Source organism: Paramormyrops kingsleyae, chromosome 12 (assembly GCF_048594095.1).
Source record: "Paramormyrops kingsleyae isolate MSU_618 chromosome 12, PKINGS_0.4, whole genome shotgun sequence".
NCBI classification, from domain to species: Eukaryota; Metazoa; Chordata; class Actinopteri; order Osteoglossiformes; family Mormyridae; genus Paramormyrops; species Paramormyrops kingsleyae.
The window spans coordinates 15,331,037-15,350,645 of NC_132808.1; the positions used below are offsets into that span (position 1 = coordinate 15,331,037).

General features: G+C 43.6%; 1 protein-coding gene and 1 long non-coding RNA gene across 2 annotated transcripts; both read left to right on the forward strand.

Moving 5' to 3' along the window:
• Window positions 1-539: 539 nt before the first annotated feature.
• LOC111838552 (endonuclease domain-containing 1 protein-like) lies at window positions 540-2,628 on the forward strand. Its single transcript, XM_023801639.2, has 2 exons — window positions 540-921; window positions 2,053-2,628. Exons 1-2 carry the CDS (start codon window positions 589-591, stop codon window positions 2,626-2,628), a joined length of 909 nt encoding a protein of 302 aa, XP_023657407.2. The 5' UTR covers window positions 540-588.
• A 9,913-nt stretch (window positions 2,629-12,541) lies between these two features.
• On the forward strand, window positions 12,542-15,757 carry LOC111838554 (uncharacterized). The gene is made up of 2 exons (XR_011993922.1): window positions 12,542-12,922; window positions 14,918-15,757. It is a non-coding gene; the product is annotated as an uncharacterized lncRNA (long non-coding RNA).
• Window positions 15,758-19,609: the final 3,852 nt, after the last annotated feature.

The following is a 19,609-nucleotide window of genomic DNA, read 5'->3' on the forward strand; positions in this document are numbered from 1 at the left end:
TAAGCAAAAAACCTGTGAGATGCCTTTCTATGGTAAAAGTGGGTCAAATTTATTTATATAGCGCCTTTCAAAGACAAACATCACAAACCGCTGTACAGGAAGAGAAAAAAACACGAACAGTATAAAATACATATAACAAAGCCACCGATAGGTCATCCTAAACAACTGTATCTTGAGCTTACATTTAAACAATTCGACTGATTCAACCGATCTTAGCGCCAGTTGAGCATTGTTCCATAATCTGGGAGCAACAGACTGAAAAACATTCTTCACCATAAGAAAACTGGAGCTCAGAAGACTGTCAATCCAAGTGTGCATTAGTTAGATAGTGTTATGTCACTAACATACGGCATCTGAAAGGTCACATTTAAAAATTAATTCTAAGCTTTTTAACCTTCTTTGGTGAGATACGAAGGATAACATCAATATTCTCTGGTTGATGAATTTTGCAAAGATGGGGCTGGGGGGGGGGGTGGAGTCTGTGGTTTTTGAGACTATAATAACAGCAGAGAGACGCTCATCTCTGCAGAGCGTATATCTCAAGGAAGAGGTTTTACTTTGCTTGTTCCATCAGTTCAGGAGTAGAAGATGTATGTGTGTGAAGGTGCACTTTTGTCTCTCATTGTGCTGTTTTTGCCTCTCACTGCACCGCATGTTGTGCACAGATTCAGTGATGTTCCAGAATGTGAGCAGTTTTTTTTGGATCAAACACCACCAGAGATATCCGGCATTCTGGCAGGAGGAAATGTTCAAGATCAGAATCGTTATAAAGTAATATGCCAATTTTTCAATAACACGTACAGGTTTGCTACGCTCTACGATACAAGCAACAGGATCCCCGTGTTTTCTGCCTATAAATTCATTGGGAAAAAGGAAAACACTAGAAGAAACGACGTGGAACAATGGTATATTGAGCCACAGGTAATTTTAATATATTTCAATTGTCTGAAGAGTGATCTATCCTGTTGCAAATGCTTTTGTGCAAAATTTCATTGTTTTCTATCAAAAGCAAAGTATCATTTAAAGGACAGATTTTTTTTACAGTTTTTCTCGATTGCTTTGGCATATTTCATGAAACATGCGTAACATACTCAATACTATAAGTGTATTTCTCAATACAGTTCATGCACATAGCACAACACTATGTTTTAGCTACAAAATCCTATAACTTACGCAAAACGATTAACTCATGTCTCAAATACAAATAATTCCACCAATGAATTAGTCAGTGCAACCAAAAGGAGAAGTACAATCAGCATTGTTTAAACCATGAGTCAAAATGCTTAGATATATTGTCTGTATGTCAGTGTAATTTGCTCCTGAACTCCAAAATTCTGAATGATAGTCGGTTCCCACTTTCTCATCATTATTCACTGATAATTTTTAATCAGCAAACTGATACTTATTCATGCCACAGATACCAGTTTCAACATTGCAAGGCTCCACATTACAGTATGTAAAGTTCACTGGCAGGACAAAGCACTCGCATACACATGTAATTGTCAGATCTCAAGACACAGTACAATAGCAAACAAAAAAGTCACACAGCACTGTATGACACAAAAACAGCAAAATGGCAATACAAGAACAACAAAATGACAATAAAACCGTGGTCACATACATATACCGTTTTGGATGTAAAATTATTAAATTGGGAAACTACATAATCTATTTTGAACAACAAGACTAAAGCAACTTGCAAATTGTGCCAAATCATGACAATTGTACAAAACCATTTGCATATATGTACTAAAACACTGGGAAATTTGTGTGAAGCAATGAGAAATGATGTTCTGCTGTGCAGAAGTGACATTATGGTGTGGGGATTACACTTGTTTTGCAAATATTAATTGCCATTTGAGAATTGCCATTGCCATTGCTCCAAAGCAATTGAGACAAACTGTAATAAGCACTTAGCTCATTATTTGGCACATGCTGTCAGATTATGTTAATGATTCTTACAATGTTGTGAAGTGGTTTATTGTGTGTCACCCTGCTACAGCTGTTTGCTTAAAATGAAATGTCAGTAAAACTCTGCTCTTGTCCCTACAGCTTGAAGAGCCAGAGAAAGAAATGATGCTAGCAAACCAAAGAAAGTATGAAAAACAAGCTACTTTAGGGGATTACAATAATTCAATTAATACAAGTAATGTCAACAAGGGACACCTCTTCCCAAAGCAACATGCCAGTGATCAAAACACAGCAAATTCCACTTTCACTCTTACCAACATTGTCCCTCAGAATAAAGACTTCAATAAAGGTGCATGGAACCGAATGGAGGGTAATGTTATAGCTTTAATGAACAAGCACTGCAACGGTACAAATGGAAACATAGAGGCTTATGTGGTGACTGGAGCTGTTCCTGGCAATCAGACACTGGCGAGCAGAGTGAACATCCCCAAGCTGATGTGGACGGCTTTCTGCTGTAAGACAAATGATGGGCAATGGATGTCAAAGGCACACTGGGGAGAAAATGTGAATACAACCGGTACAATGGAGACAAAGACTGTTACAGAGTTGCAAGAGAAGCTGAACGAAATTTACGAAGCTGTGAAGATATTTCCACAGCAAGGTGAAGCTCCGCTCAGGTCCAGCACATTGGTTATGTATGAAGGCTCGGCTGAATAAATGTTAGCGTATTTCTAGGAGTTCTGGAAAGATTATAGTAATGCTGAGAATAAAAAATATGCGTTGTCTAGTGAAGCTTTACGAGGATAATAAGTAACAGGACTGCAGGGGTCCTCAGTTTACTGTAACATTTCTTGCTTTCTTTCTCTCAGCCTCATTATGAAAATATGTTTTATTGGCATTAAGTTAAATTTTTTTCCTAAGCTTTTGTTTCCCATTTCAAACTGCACTTTGTGAAAAAGCAAATAAAAATCATTAACTGCAAGTTAGTGTGAGACTCTGTTTAACAAAAAAGTTCAAATATTTAAAAATTACTATAAGTAAAGTTTATTTATATAGCACTTTATACAGTCACAAAGTGCTTTACATATGAAAACCAATAAATATATACAATAAAAACCAAAGGCAGTAAAACAATAAAACAGAAAAAATACATAAAAATAAACAAAATATAACATGCTAGTCAACTGCCCGTCTACACAAATGAATTTTTACCAGGCAGTTACAACTGTTGACCGAGTCCGTAGATCACCGGGCCAATGGAGGAACATTCCAGAGTCTGGGTGGAATAGCCTCAAATTCAAAGTCAAAGATTAGCGAAGATATGGAAGGAGATATCATTCCAAATGGAGGTGGGATTCCTCACAAACTGAATAATCCATCCATCCATCCATTTTCTGTAACTGCTTACCCTATTCAGGGTTGGGGGGCGGGTCCAAAGCCTATCCTGGAGGCTATGGGTGAAAGACGGGGCGCCAACCCAATGCAGGGCACACACACCATTCCTGTCTAATCCAATTCATTTTAAGTCTAGCATCTTCATATAAGTTCATGACATTTGATTTCAAAAAGCATTTAACCTTTTGTTTTACATGTCAATTTGTATACATATATACTATGTATATAGGCTAACGCTACATATGATAACCGTGAGATTCCTTCTACCTTAGAAAGACTCTTTTTCCATTATAAAATTTAAATTTCAATTTGGTTCAGTTGTATAGCATTTTATATATATATATATATATATATATATATATATATATATATATATATATGTGTGTGTGTGTGTGCTACATATGATAACCGTGAGATTCCTTCTACTTTAGAAAGACTCTTTTTCAATTATAGAATTTAAATTTCAATTCAGTTCAAGACCTTGGGAGGAACCAGACTCAAAGGGGGAGCCCATCCTACAGGGGCCAACAGAGGTCAAATGAGCAGGATGACAAAATCCTAATTTACGTAAATCCAAATTTTACAATTTGAGTCTCAATGCAGAGGGCAGGAAGGTGTTGGTGTTACTTCTGACGGAACCATGAACAGTGGAGCAGCAGCAGGGCAGACAGGAGAGATGCCACAGGCAGGAGGGCAGACAGGCCAGAAGGACATCGCAGGTAGTAGGCATTGCAGCATAGACAAAATATCTTGATTTTTTGGGTCTCCAGGCAGCACACCCCAGGAAGGGTAGGGGAAATAAAAAGTGCATTAGCTAAAGTAGGAGAGACTAGAGGTTGTGCAAACAGACAAGTAAAATACACTGCCCAGCAAAAAAAAAAGTCTTTGATTATGGCGCACATTTGTCATGGCATTGTTTCCACAGGTTTATGCAACATCTCACTCTTTATTTTCACTCAGATTTGCATTCATTTGTCACCGAGATCCTGTATTGACAAGTGAGTTGAACCACTCTGTAAAGCCTCCTTCAGCACATCCCAAAGACCTTCAATGAGGTTAAGGTCACAACTCTGTGGTGACTAAGTCATGCGTGAAAAAGATTCCTCATGCTCCCTGAACCAGTCTTTGACAATTCAAACCCAATGAATCTTGGCATTCTTGTCCTGGAATATGCCCATGCCAATAGGGAAGAAAACAATCCATTCATGATGGATGGAGGTGTAACCTGGCCATTCAGTAGATTCAGGTACTCAGCTGACTTTACTTTATTGCTGCATAACATTGCTGAGCTGTAATAATGATCCAGTCATTGGCTCTTAAGTATTTGCTGATATAAATTCAAATGACAACTTTTTTTTTGGCCAGGCAGTGTACTGTATGTAAGCTCTGGCAGATATGGCTATGGCAGCATAAGTTGGTTGTGAGAGGGAAGTGGGCATGCAGGCATGGGGAGTCCCTGAATGTCAGGACTCCAGTTCCACAAGGGGGTGTGAAGCTAAAATGACAGCACCTACAGTTCAGTTCATCCACAGTCAATGGCACCGATCCCCACCCAGAACTAGAGTCCTTATAAGTTAGACCAAACAAGCGTGTTTTCAGTCTAGTCTTGAATATTGAGAGTGTGCCTGAATCTCGCACATCCGCTGGGAGACTGTTCCTCAGCTGCGGAGTTATGCAAGAAAAAGCTCTGTATCCTGTCATAATTCTTTCTACTCTAGGTTTTAAAAGATATCCTGCTCCTTCAGATTGAATCAGGTGAGGAGGGTTGTCAGAGACCACTAGGTCTCAGAAATTTTGGTGCAAGACCATTCAATGCTTTATATAGTTAATAGCAGTATTTTGTAATCGATCTGAGACTTAGTTTGAAGCCAGTGAAAGGAGCATAGAATAGGTGTCATGCCCCGCTCCGTCCGATCCTGATGTGTGCCACGCCCCCTCGTTAACCGCATGTGGATTCCCCGTGTTTACCAGCTGTTCCTGATTGTTGTCATTAGTCCATTGTATTTAGTCCGCGTTTCCGTTTGTTTCCCCAGTCTGGTCATTGATGTTGTATCGTTGCGTGCTTTGTGTTGTGCTTTAATTAAACCCCGTGTTCCTGATCCCTGGCTTTCTGCCTGTTTGTCGGACCGCGAGCGTAACAGAATGACCGGACTCACAAAGAACACTCCACCTCGGATGTTGGAAGAAGAATACCTCAGCGCGACAGACGAGGTAATGCATTGGCTCGATCAGCCTGAAGTGCGGGATGATCCCCTGCTTCGGGCTCTAGCCTATCGCTGCAGGGATATCCTGGAATTGATGTCCCTGCCCGGAGACGCGCACCTAACTGTGGAGGTGCGCGACAATTTGGGGCGGCTGAGACGCGGAGTGGCGGAAGCCAAATTAAAACAAGAAGCGGCAGCCCTTGGATTGGCATATGGTCCTCTGTCTGCATTAACAGAGGTGCACCAAACGCCGCCGCCCGTAGTAGGAAGACGAAAGACAAAGCGGAGAAAACAAAGGCAGGACAATGCGCAGGAGGTCTGTCTGGGGGCTGTTTATATCTCCGCTGCTTCCTCGAGCGGGTGTCGGGAGGACCCCCTCCCGATTCTGAACCCGGCGGTGTTCCCTCCGGAAGTCACCGTCGCCACCGTCTCACAGCAGTCGCCTGCCGCTTCGCTGCCCAAGCCTGAGCCAACCACATGCCCCTTCAACGGGACGCGCCTGGCCCTTAAAGGGGCCAGGTCCATTAAGGACGCTATCCAGTGGGTTCCGCGGTTTCGGAAGCGGGCAGCGCCCCCCGTGGTCCCTGTGCCGCCTGCAGCGCCCCCCGTGGTCCCTGTGCAGCCTGCAGCGCCCCCCGTGGTCCCTGTGCCGCCTGCAGCGCCCCCCCCCGAGGTTCCTGTGCCGCCTGCAGCGCCCCCCCCCGAGGTTCCTGTGCCGCCTGCAGCGCCCCCCCCGAGGTTCCTGTGCCGCCTGCAGCGCCCCCCGAGGTTCCTGTGCTGCCTGCTCCAGCTGCACTACCCCCTGCTGGCCTGGAGTGGGTGCCCCCTGCCCAGTCCCCTGTGCAGCCTCCAGTGCTCCCCGTGACTCCAGTGCTCCCCGTGACTCCAGTGCTCCCCGTGACTCCAGTGCCTGAGCTCCCAGCTCAGTCCCCTGCTGCTACGGCGCCCGCAGCCCCTGCTCAGCCCCCAGTGGTCCCAGAGTTCCCCGTAGCGCCCCCTGCTGGTGCTGAGTCTGTAGCTCCTGCGGCGCCCCCAGAGGCGCCCGTGTTGTCTCCTGCTCCTGCGGCGCCCCCAGAGGCGCCCGTGTCGCCCCCAGTGACTCCCGTGCCTGCAGCTGCGGCCCCAGTGACTCCCGTGCCTGCAGCTGCGGCCCCAGTGACTCCCGTGCCTGCGGCTGGCCGCTCGCCTGATGCCGCCGCTCTGCCCGTCCAGCCCGGCTCGCCCGCGGCCTCACAGGCTACCTCCCCTGAGGCCCTGACTCCTGAGCTCCCCGCGGCCCCTGAGCTCTCAGCTCAGCCCCCCACGACTCCCAATGCTCCTGTCCCCGAGGAGGTCCCTGATTGCTGCCCTGATGCTCCTCCCTCCATAGTGGAGTCGGAGGGGGAGCTTGAGTGGGACCCCTCGGGGATTGCCTTGGTTTCCCCCGTGGCTTCCCCTGTGACTGCCCCCGTGACTTCCCCTATGACTCCGCCGCCATCACCCCTGTGTGACAGACCCTGGCCGGGTCCCCGCCTCTCGGTCTCCCGGAAAGGGCGGGGACACCTGCGTTGGGCCTGGTTCCCGCCCGCCCTGCCCCCTGGCTCGCCCGTTCGGCCCCTGGCTGTCGCTTGGTGGCTGCCTGCGGGTCCTCCAGCTCTGGGTCGGCGGTCCCCTCCGGGCCCCCCCCCCGATGCCTCGGTGCTGGTCCTCGGCGTCGCCTCCGGCTCCGTGTAGGCCGCCTCCGGGTCCCCCTTTCTGCCTGTTTGTCGGACCGCGAGCGTAACAATAGGTTTAATATGATCAAGTATTTTAGATTTTGTAAGAACTCTGACTACTGCATTTTGTACCAGCTGAAGTTTTTTTTGAAGGATCCTGAAGGGCACCCAGAAAGGAGGGCATTACAAAAGTCTAGCCTGGAAGTTATAAAGGCATGTATTACTTTTGTGCTTCATGGAAAGAGAGCATCTTCCGAAGCTTGGCTATGTTCCATAGAGGGTAAGATGCAGTTCTAGTAATACTTCTTAAGTGAGCATTAAAACATTCATCTGAATCAACCAGGACACCAAGACCTCTAACCACTGTGTTAAGCTGACTAGTAGGACCACCAAGATTGAGGTTGTGAAACTTATTTTGAGCAGCCTTAGGACCAACTAGCAGTACTTCTGTTTTTTTCTGTGTTTAACAAAAAGAGCTGTTGTGTACAGTATGTGCAAAGAACCAGAACGTCAACCCCCGTATTGTGACTTTAACTGTCACCTTATAATACTGGGGGAATGGCAGACACTAAGAGGACATGACATTTTTTTCAGGCTATGGTATGTAAATAAGCTTTTCATTGTAATGTTTCATTTTTAGTTGTGAATTTTTTAAGGTGTGTCAGAGCTTCCGGAGCAAATAGATCCAGCTCGGTCGAGACAGGCCTAGAATAAATATAGACTGTGGTTTTCTGTTTGTTTGTTTTCTCACTTGATAAACTGAGCAGGGTTTTAACAAGCCATTCTAAAGAATTAGTGAGTGTGTGTTTATCCTTATTTAAAAAGACCCTCCTTAGAACTCTGAGACATAGGCTACCTGGTTCTGTATCCTTACACTGATGGAGACTCTTCAGCTCCCTCTCTGCCTAGTTAGCTGTGACAGTCAGCCTGGCCTCAGTCTGTAGTAGCACCTGCACTGCTGGTGTAGGTGGAACTGGTATTGGAGAGGAGTGTCGTCTGAGAGAGCTGAGGAAGTGAGTTGGGGATAGGGGAGGTTGCAACCCCCTCAATAATCAAAACCGACTAATACAACCTTCCCCACAGGGACGGATTACGGACCGGGCCAGCGGGGCCGCTGCCCAGGGGCCCTTGGGGTGCAGGGGGCCCGTGGGGCCCCTAGCCCAAAACAATTTGCAACGCTTATCAACAATGTATTTTCATTTGTCTATTTTAGAGGGCCTACATTCTTTGATCCTCTGCCTACAAGGGCCCCTGACCCTAAAGGGCCTCTGATGGAAACATGGAGGGAGGGCGTTTGGCTGCCAAGGGCCGTTGAATTGTGGTGGTTGTGGTGGTGGTGCTGGTGGTGGTGGGGGGGGGGGTCGGTGCTTTCAGGGGGCCCCCGGCCCTGCTATAGGAACTTTAAAGGGAAATGGGTGCATGGGAGCCTACTTTTAGAAGGCCCTCTTAGGCCCTCCTATTATGGTCCTGGCTTCTGGCTACCAGGGGGTCCTAGGGAGGATGGGAGCTTTGGGGGCTTTTAGAGGGCCCTCTGATTATGAGGGCCCTACTAGGAGGCCCTAGGGAGGAGGGTGTAGTGTACCTTTAGAGGGCTATCTGATTACAAGGGCCACTACCATGGGGCCCCTGGCTTCTGGGGGGAGGGGAGGGGGACGTGTTAACAGCCTTACAGAAGGCCCTCTGACTAGGGAGCGGTAGCATGGTGGGATGGAGGCGGTTAACCTGCCCGCTGAGTGGCCCCCAGACCAGTGTAGCAGTGTAAGAGTTTGACCAGTGTAATCACTCCCAGGGCTGTAGTGGAGGCTAAACGCAAGTAAACACGGTTTACCCACCTCTGAAATTTCAGAATTAGAGTTTACCCACTTCTCAATTGATCTAAATGCACATCATAGTATAGTTTATGCACAAAATGTGATCACAGAATTCGTAGTTCACCCACCTCTTATTTTACCACTACACCCCTGATCACTCCGTTCTGTAAGGGGATATGGTACACAGGTGGATTTTTTTTTGTTTTATTTTTTGGGGGGGCCCTCGCGAACGTTTTGCCCAGGGGCCCACACAACCGGGACAATCCGTCCCTGCTTCCCCAATGATCATGTCTTACCCTAAATGGATGGAGACCTCAACCCCTCCAATGTCCAAACCAAAGTCATGCCCTTGACTGTAGACACAGGAGCTGCAGTGACTGAGGGAAGTGTAGGACAATTACATCCACAGGGAGTGAAGGAGTGAGTAGATGGGGGTGATGGGTGGTTGAGACACAAGGGGGTCAAGCATCAAAGCTGTTTAGCCAGTCGGCTCCACTAATACACCCCCACTCTGTTTGAAGCCAGTGATCTTACCGGGAGAAAACCCGACATGACACTGGGAGAACAAACTCCACGCACAGAGCTACGGCAGAGACTTGAATCGTGGTCCCAGAGGTATGAGGGAATAGGGCTAACCACTGTGCCACCCAATCCAAAAACATAGTAAGGAGAATTGGAGTTTCCAAATTGTCCGTAGACGTGAACGGTGTGTGTTTCTTGCAGTAGGTTGGGTTATTCCTTGACTTGCACCCATAGCTTGAAGGATAGCTTCCAGAACTACATGGGCCTACATAGGCAAAGTGGGAACAGAAGATGGATGGAGAGATGGATGGATATAATAAATTCACTTGAATTGCAGAATGCTCCATTTAAAAATGCTCAATTTCTCATTAAAATCCGTTTCTATTTTACTGAGATATATGAATGAGATCATTGCAGTTTTTAAAAGCCTTTCGCATACTAAAGCATATTAATAATTTGTAGAGAAGCATCTGCGTCACTCACATTAACCCTAACCCTAATCCTGCAACACCCACCCACCACAAACATGACAGAAAGTCCACTGTGGCTGCAGAGCATCACATGGTCCTTTGTACATGCACTCGATTCATCAGATAAAGTGATCACATCCTGGAACTTTCTGTTCTGCTTTGAAGATATTTAGGTGTGATGGACCCTCAAGGTGTTAGCATATAGAGGAGAAAAAACAGGCATTTTCAGAGCAGGTCAAGAATGAAGAGCCTTCTGGACAAAAACACTGCAATAAAATCTTATTTGCATTTGAAAGTTCCTTATTTAATAATCATTATAAACTATTTAGCTTATTCATTTAACCATATTTTGAAATGGTTAAATACCCATCCATCCATCCATCCATCCATCAGTGCACCATGGCACTGTCATTTTTTTATGACATTTTAAAATGCAAATAAATGATGATAAAATGTAAAACTATATAAATACATAAATTATGCAAAATTAGATTAATAAATACCAAAAAAAAGTAACAGACAGATAGAGACAAATTGGACTATATAAATAATAAAGCAAATTGAATTATTTCACAATTACCCTGTTGGCTAACAAATATACTACTGACATATTAGCCTGTTTCATTACACGTGTGATATTATATTCATAATGAAATGAAACAGCTGCATACCTGACGTCAACCCACCTCAGCCCCCTGCCTCCATCTTGTACTTCCAGTGTGGTAGCCTGCCTAGCTGACAACCTAGAATCAGGTGCCCTGATGTGCAGGTAAAGTTTCCGGCATAATTTAAGATGGACAACCCATTGCTCATATCTGGCCTTTTGTCCATCCATGCATTTTCGAAACTGCTTATCCTTCTGGGTCACCGGGGGTCTGGAGCCTATCCCAAAAGCTACAGGAACAAGGTGGGGAACAACCCAGGATGGGGGGCCAGCCCATCACAGGGCACACTCACACATGCACAACTTAGTAACTCTAATTAGCTTCAGTATGTCTTTAGACTGTGGGGGGAAACCCCATGACGACATGAGGAGAACATACAAACTCCACACACATATAACCCAGGCAGGAGATTTTCATTTCGAAACTGTGAAACTGGGAGATGCTCAGTGTCTATCACAGACAATAGAGTAGGGTGTGTTATTACTGGTCCTGCTGAGCACTGAAACTCCTACCTTAGAGAAATTCAAAAAGGAGGTTGCAGCAAAAGTCCATGAAGGTTGGGGATGCTCACAGAGGTCACTGGATGTGCACAGAAGGGAGTAGCAGGAGTGTGTGAGGGGTTACTCAGAGCAGGAGCCCAGTGTCTGAATCACCAAACATCATCGCGGGTAAGCAAATGTTTCTTTTTTTTTTGCTTCTCTTATGCTCCTCATCACTCCCTGGGCAAACAGCACCACTGCCATTGGAAAAAGCACCAGTCAGAAATTTTGTGTATATAACAGCCACTTTGGTATTTATGGAAAACTGCATCACAGTGCTAGGTTAATCACAGTCATCCAGGTTTATGACTGAGATCACTGTATTTTCTAGAAGCCTTTCACATGCCAAGGCCTGCTAATAATTTGTAGAGAAGCATTTGTGCCACTTGCATTACATCCTGCAACACCCACCCACCACAGACAATACAGAAAGTCCACCGTGGCTGCAGAGCGTCACATGGTCCTTTGGACATGCACTCGTTTGATCAGATGAAGTGATCACATCTTGGAACTTTCTGTGTTGCTTTGAAGATATTTAGGTGTGATGTGTCATTGAGGTGTAGAGTACAAAGGGAAAAAAACACTGACACTTTCAGAGAAGGCCAAGAATGAAGAGCCTTCTGCACAAAAAAAAATACAATAAAAATCTTATTTGCATTTGAAAGTTTAATGTTACTTATGTAATCATCATTATAAACTATTTAGCTTGTTCGTTTAAACATATTTTGAAGAGGTTTAAGACCCATATAAGGAACATCACCCTTCTTTGCTTCTTTCCAAAGGAAAAGCATAAGCAAAAAACCTGTGAGATGCCTTTCTATGGTAAAAGTGGGTCAAATTTATTTATATAGCGCCTTTCAAAGACAAACATCACAAACCGCTGTACAGGAAGAGAAAAAAAAACACAAACAGTATAAAATACATATAACAAAGCCACTGATAGGTCATCCTAAACAACTGTATCTTGAGCTTACATTTAAACAATTCGACTGATTCAACCGATCTTAGCGCCAGTTGAGCATTGTTCCATAATCTGGGAGCAACAGACTGAAAAACATTCTTCACCATAAGAAAACTGGAGCTCAGAAGACTGTCAATCCAAGTGTGCATTAGTTAGATAGTGTTATGTCACTAACACAGGGCATCTGAAAGGTCACATTTAAAAATTAATTCTAAGCTTTTTAACCTTCTTTGGTGAGATACGAAGGATAACATCAATATTTTCTGGTTGATGAATTTTGCAAAGATGGGGCTGGGGAGGGTGGGTGGAGTCTGTGGTTTCTGAGACTATAATAACAGCAGAGAGACGCTCATCTGCGCAGAGCGTATATCTCAAGGAAGAGGTTTTACTTTGCTTGTTCCATCAGTTCAGGAGTAGAAGATGTATGTGTGTGAAGGTGCACTTTTGTGTCTCATTGTGCTGTCTTTGCCTCTCACTGCACCGCATGTTGTGCACAGATTCAGTGATGTTCCAGAATGTGAGCAGTTTTTTTTGGATAAAACACCACCAGAGATATCCGGCATTCTGGCAGGAGGAAATGTTCAAGATCAGAATCGTTATAAAGTAATATGCCAATTTTTCAATAACACGTACAGGTTTGCTACGCTCTACGATACAAGCAACAGGATCCCCGTGTTTTCTGCCTATAAATTCATTGGGAAAAAGGAAAACACTACAAGAAACGATGAACAATGGTATATTGAGCCACAGGTAATTTTAATATATTTCAAATGTCTGAATTGTGATCTATCCTGTTGCATATGCTTCCGTGCAAAATTTTCTTTGGCATATTTCATGAAACATGCTTAACATTCTCAATACTATAAGTGCATTTCTCAAAACAGTTCATGCATATACAGTAGCACAACACTATGTTTTAGCTACAAAATCCTGTAACTTACGCAAAACGATTAACTCATGTCTCAAATGCAAATAATTCCACCAATGAATTAGTCAGTGCCACCAAAATGAGAAGTACAACCAGCATCGTTTAAACCATGAGTCAAAATGCTTAGATATATTGTCAGTATGTCAGTGTAATTTGTTCCTGAGCTCCACAATTTTGAATGATAGTCGGTTCCCACTTTCTCATCGTTATTCACTGATAATTTTTCATCAGCAAACTGATACTTATTCATGCCACAGATACCAGTTTCAACATTGCAAGGCTCCACATTACAGTATGTAAAGTTCACTGGCAGGACAAAGCACTCGCATACACATGTAATTGTCAGATCTCAAGACACAGTACAATAGCAAACAAAAAAGTCACACAGCACTGTATGACACAAAAACAGCAAAATGGCAATACAAGAACAACAAAATGACAATAAAATCATACACTGTGGGAACCAAAAACACAATCACTGCAATTTATGAAATTTATTTTTAAATCATTTTGAAAGCTTGGTTAACTGTTTTGCATGTGGTGACTATGACCGTGGTCACATACATATACCGTTTAAATTGGGAAACTACATAATCTATTTTGAACAACAAGACTAAAGCAACTTGCAAATTGTGCCAAATCATGACAATTGTACAAAACCATTTGCATATATGTACTAAAACATTTGGAAATTTGTGTGAAGCAATGAGATATGATGTTCTGCTGTGCAGAAGTGACATTGTGGTGTGGGGATTACACTTGTTTTGCAAATATTAACTGTCATTTGAGAAATGCTCCAAAGCAATTGAGATAAACTGTAATAAGCACTCAGGTGGTGTAGCAGATACTGAACTAGCGGCTCAGCAGCTACAGCGAGATCTTGATTTAATTAGTGACTGGGCCGATACCTGGCAGATGAAATTTAACATAGACTAATGTAAGGTACTCCATGTAGGGAGCAGAAATATAAAGTACAGGTATTTTATGGGACCTACTGAAATAAAGGTAGCTGATTATGAGAAAGACCTTGGTGTGTATGTTGATGCTTCCATGTCTCATTCTCGCCAGTGCGGGGAAGCAATAAAAAAGGCCAATAGGATGTTGGGGTATATCTCCGGGTGTGTGGAGTTTAAGTCAAGGGAGGTAATGCTAAGATTATACAATTCCTTGGTGAGACCTCACCTAGAATATTGTGTGCAGGTTTGGTCACCATATCTTAAAAAGGACATTGCAGCCTTAGAAAAGGTGCAGCGTAGGGCCACAAGAATGATTCCTGGTCTTAGAGAAATGTCATACGAGGAAAGGTTAGTTGAGTTAAATCTGTTCAGCCTCCAGCAAAGGAGACTGAGGGGGGACATGATCCAGGTCTATAAGATTCTAACAGGTTTGGATGCTGTTCAACCGAATAGTTACTTCAGCATTAGTTCAAATACAAGAACTCGTGGCCATAGGTGGAAATTAGCGGGAGAACATTTCAAACTGGATTTAAGGAAGCACTTCTTTACACAGCGTGTAGTCAGAGCATGGAATAGTCTTCCTGATAATGTAGTGCAAGCTGAATCCTTGGGTTCCTTTAAATCAGAGCTAGATAAGATTTTAACAACTCTGAGCTATTAGTTAAGTTCTCCCCAAGCGAGCTCGATGGGCCGAATGGCCTCCTCTCGTTTGTATAGTTCTTATGTTCTAGGTCATTATTTGGCACATGCTGTCAAATTATGTAAATGATCTGTACAATGTTGGTTTGTTGTCTCTCACAATGCTACAGCTGTGTTTGCTTAAAACGACACGTCAGTAAAACTGTGCTCTTTTCCCTACAGCTTGAAGAGCCAGAGAAAGAGATGATGCTAGCAAACCAAAGAAAGTATGAAAAACAAGCCACTTCAGGGGATTACAATAATTCAGCTAATACAAGAAATGTCAGCATGGGACAACTCTTCCCAGAACAACATGCCAGTGATCAAAACACAGCAAATTCCACTTTCACTCTTACCAACGTTGTCCCTCAGAATCAAGCCTTTAATGGAGGCCCATGGAGCCAAATGGAGAATCATGTTACAGCTTTAATGAACAAGCACTGCAATGGTACAAATGGAAGCATAGAGGCTTATGTGGTGACTGGAGCTGTTCCTGGCAATCAGGTACTGGAGAGCAGAGTGAACATCCCTGCACTGATGTGGACGATTTTCTGCTGTAAGACAAATGATGGTGGATGGATGTCAAAGGCACACTGGGGAGAAAATGTGAATACAACCGGTACAATGGAGACAAAGACTCTTACAGAGTTGCAAGAGAAGCTGAAAGAAGCTTACGAAGCTGTGAAGATATTTCCACAGCAAGGTGAAGCTCCGCTCAGGTCCAGCACATTGGTTATGTATGAAGGCTCAGCTGAATAAATGTTGGCGTATTTCTAGGAGTTCTGGAAATTATAGCAATGCTGAGAATAAAAAACATGCGTTGTCTAGTGAAGCTTTACGAGGGTAATAAGTAACAGGACTGCAGGGGTCCTCAGTTTACTGTAACATTTCTTGCTTTCTTTCCCTCTGCCTCATTATGAAAATATGTTTTATTGGCATTAAGTTTAATTTTTTTCCCTAAGCTTTTGTTTCCCATTTCAAACTGCACTTTGCGAAAAAGCAAATAAAAATCATTAACTGCAAGTTAGTGTGAAACTGTGTTTAACAAAAAAGTTCAAATATTTAAAAATCACTATACAGTAAGTAAAGTTTATTGATATAGCACTTTATACAGTCACAAAGTGCTTTACATATGAAAACTAATAAATATATACAATAAAAACCAAAGGCAGTAAAACAATAAAACAGAAAAAATACATAAAAATAAACAAAATATAACATGCTAGTCAACTGCCCGTCTACACAAATGAGTTTTTACCAGGCAGTTACAACTGTTGACCGAGTCCGTAGATCACAGGGCCAATGGAGGAACATTCCAGAGTCTGGGTGGAATAGCCTCAAACTCAAAGTCAAAGATTAGCGAAGATATTGAAGGAGATATCATTCCAAATGGAGGTGGGATTCCTCACAGACTGAATAATCCATCCATCCATCCATCCATCCATCCATTTTCTGTAACTGCTTACCCTATTCAAGGTTGGGGGGCGGGTCCAAAGCCTATCCTGGAGGCTATGGATGAAAGGCAGGAAATAACCCAAGACGGGGCACCAACCCAATGCAGGGCACACACACCATTCCTGTCTAATCCAATTCATTTTAAGTCTAGCATCTTCATATAAGTTCATGACATTTGATTTCAAAAAGCATTTAATCTTTTGTTTTACATGTCAATTTGTATACAATATGTATATAGGCTAATGCTACATATGATAACCGTGAGATTCCTTCTACTTTAGAAAGACTCTTTTTCAATTATAGAATTTAAATTTCAATTCAGTTCAAGACCTTAGGAGGAACCAGACTCAAAGGGGGAGCCCATCCTCCAGGGGCCAACAGAGGTCAAATGAGCAGGATGGCAAAATCCTCATTTACGTAAGTCCAAATTTTACAATTTGAGTCTCAATGCAGAGGGCAGGAAGGTGTTGGTGTTGGTGTTATTTCTGACGGAACGATGAACAGTGGAGCAGCAGCAGGACAGACAGGAGAGATGCCACAGGCAGGAGGGCAGACAGGCCAGAAGGACGTCGCAGGTAGTAGAGGCATCGCAGGATAGACAGAATATCTAGATTTTTTGGGTCTCCAGGCAGCACACCCCAGGAAGGGTAGGGGAAATAAAAAGTGCATTAGCCAAAGTAGGAGAGACTAGAGGTTGTGCAAACACACAAGTAAAATACACTGGCCAGCAAAAAAAAAGTATTTGATTATGGCGCACATTTGTCATGGCATTGTTTCCACATGCTTATGCAGCATCTCACTCTCTATTTTCATCCAGATTTGCATTCATTTCTCATCGAGATCCTGTATTGACAAGTGAGTTGAGCCAGTCCATAAAGCCTCCTTCAGCACATCCCAAAGACCTTCAATGAGGTTAAGGTCACAACTCTGTGGTGACTAAGTCATACGTGACAATGATTCCTTATGCTCCCGGAACCACTCTTTGACAATTCAAACCCAATGAATCTTGGCATTCTTGTCCTGGAATATGCCCATGCCAACAGGGAAGAAAAAATCCATTGATGATGGATGGAGGTGTAACCTGGCCATTCAGTAGATTCAGGTACTCAGCTGACTTTACTTTATTGCTGCATAACATTGCTGAGCTGTAATAATGATCCAGTCATTGGCTCTTAAGTATTTGCTGATATAAATTCAAATTTTTGGCCAGGCAGTGTACTGTATGTAAGCTCTGGCAGATATGGCTATGGCAGCATAAGTTGGTTGGGAGAGGGAAGTGGGCATGCAGGCATGGGGAGTCCCTGAAATGTCAGGACTCCAGTTCCACAAGGGGGTGTGAAGCTAGAATGACAGCACCTACAGTTCAGTTCATCCAAAGCCAATGGCACCGATCCCCACCCAGCTCTGCACCTCACATTCGAGATGAGCAGTTAGCTAGAGATAGAACTAGAGTCCTTATAAGCTAGACTAAACAAGCGTGTTTTCAGTCTAGTCTTGAATATTGAGAGTGTGCCTGAATCTCGCACATCCGCTGGGAGACTGTTCCTCAGCTGTGGAGTTATGTAAGGAAAAGCTCTGTACCCTGTCATAGTTCTTTCTACTCTAGGTACTAAAAGATATCCTGCTTCTTCAGATTGAATCAGGTGAGGAGGGTTGTCAGAGACCACTAGATCTCTAATATAAAAGGCTAGCTAGCTAGCCTTTTATATTAGCTATTATACACTCACCTAAAGGATTATTAGGAACACCATACTAATACGGTGTTTGACCCCCTTTCGCCTTCAGAACTGCCTTAATTCTACGTGGCATTGATTCAACAAGGTGCTGAAAGCATTCTTTAGAAATGTTGGCCCATATTGATAGGATAGCATCTTGCAGTTGATGGAGATTTGTGGGATGCACATCCAGGGCACGAAGCTCCCGTTCCACCACATCCCAAAGATGTTCTATTGGGTTGAGATCTGGTGACTGTGGGGGCCATTTTAGTACAGTGAACTCATTGTCATGTTCAAGAAACCAATTTGAAATGATTCGAGCTTTGTGACATGGTGCATTATCCTGCTGGAAGTAGCCATCAGAGGATGGGTACATGGTGGTCATAAAGGGATGGACATGGTCAGAAACAATGCTCAGGTAGGCCGTGGCATTTAAACGATGCCCAATTGGCACTAAGGGGTCTAAAGTGTGCCAAGAAAACATCCCCCACACCATTACACCACCACCACCAGCCTGCACAGTGGTAACAAGGCATGATGGATCCATGTTCTCATTCTGTTTATGCCAAATTCTGACTCTACCATTTGAATGTCTCAACAGAAATCGAGACTCATCAGACCAGGCAACATTTTTCCAGTCTTCAACTGTCCAATTTTGGTGAGCTCGTGCAAATTGTAGCCTCTTTTTCCTATTTGTAGTGGAGATGAGTGGTACCCGGTGGGGTCTTCTGCTGTTGTAGCCCATCCGCCTCAAGGTTGTGCGTGTTGTGGCTTCACAAATGCTTTGCTGCATACCTCGGTTGTAACGAGTGGTTATTTCAGTCAAAGTTGCTCTTCTATCAGCTTGAATCAGTCGGACCATTCTCCTCTGACCTCTAGCATCAACAAGGCATTTTCGTCCACAGGACTGCCGCATACTGGATGTTTTTCCCTTTGCACACCATTCTTTGTAAACCCTAGAAATGGTTGTGCGTGAAAATCCCAGTAACTGAGCAGATTGTGAAATACACAGACCGGCCTGTCTGGCACCAACAACCATGCCACGCTCAAAATTGCTTAAATCACCTTTCTTTCCCATTCTGACATTCAGTTTGGAGTTCAGGTGATTGTCTTGACCAGGACCACACCCCTAAATGCATTGAAGCAACTGCCATGTAATTGGTTGATTAGATAATTGCATTAATGAGAAATTGAACAGGGGTTCCTAATAATCCTTTAGGTGAGTGTATAGTTAATAGCAGTATTTTGTAATCGATCTGAGACTTAGTTTGAAGCCAGTGAAAGGAGCATAGAATAGGTTTAATATGATCAAGTATTATAGTTTTTGTAAGAACTCTGGCTGCTGCATTTTGTACCAGCTGATGTTTTTTTGAAGGATCCGGATGGGCACCCAGAAAGGAGGGCATTACAGAAGTCTAGCCTGGAAGTTATAAAGGCATGTATTACTTTTGTACTTCATGGAAAGAGAGCATCTTCCAAAGCTTGGCTATGTCCCATAGAGGGTAAGATGCAATTCTAGTAATACTTCTTAAGTGAGTATTAAAACATTCATCTGAATCAACCAGGACACCAAGACCTCTAACCACTGTGTTAAGCTGACTAGGAAGACCACCAAGATTGAGGTTGTGAAACTTATTTTGAGCAGCCTTAGGACCAACTAGCAGTACTTCTGTTTTTTTCTGTGTTTAACAAAAAGAGCTGTTGT

Bases quoted from the DNA above. Each gene is read 5' to 3' on its own strand.
- LOC111838552 (XM_023801639.2), top strand. From the start codon at position 589: ATGTATGTGTGTGAAGGTGCACTTTTGTCTCTCATTGTGCTGTTTTTG. The intron at 922-2,052 runs GTAATTTTAATA...TTGTCCCTACAG, and splicing joins AATGGTATATTGAGCCACAG to CTTGAAGAGCCAGAGAAAGA.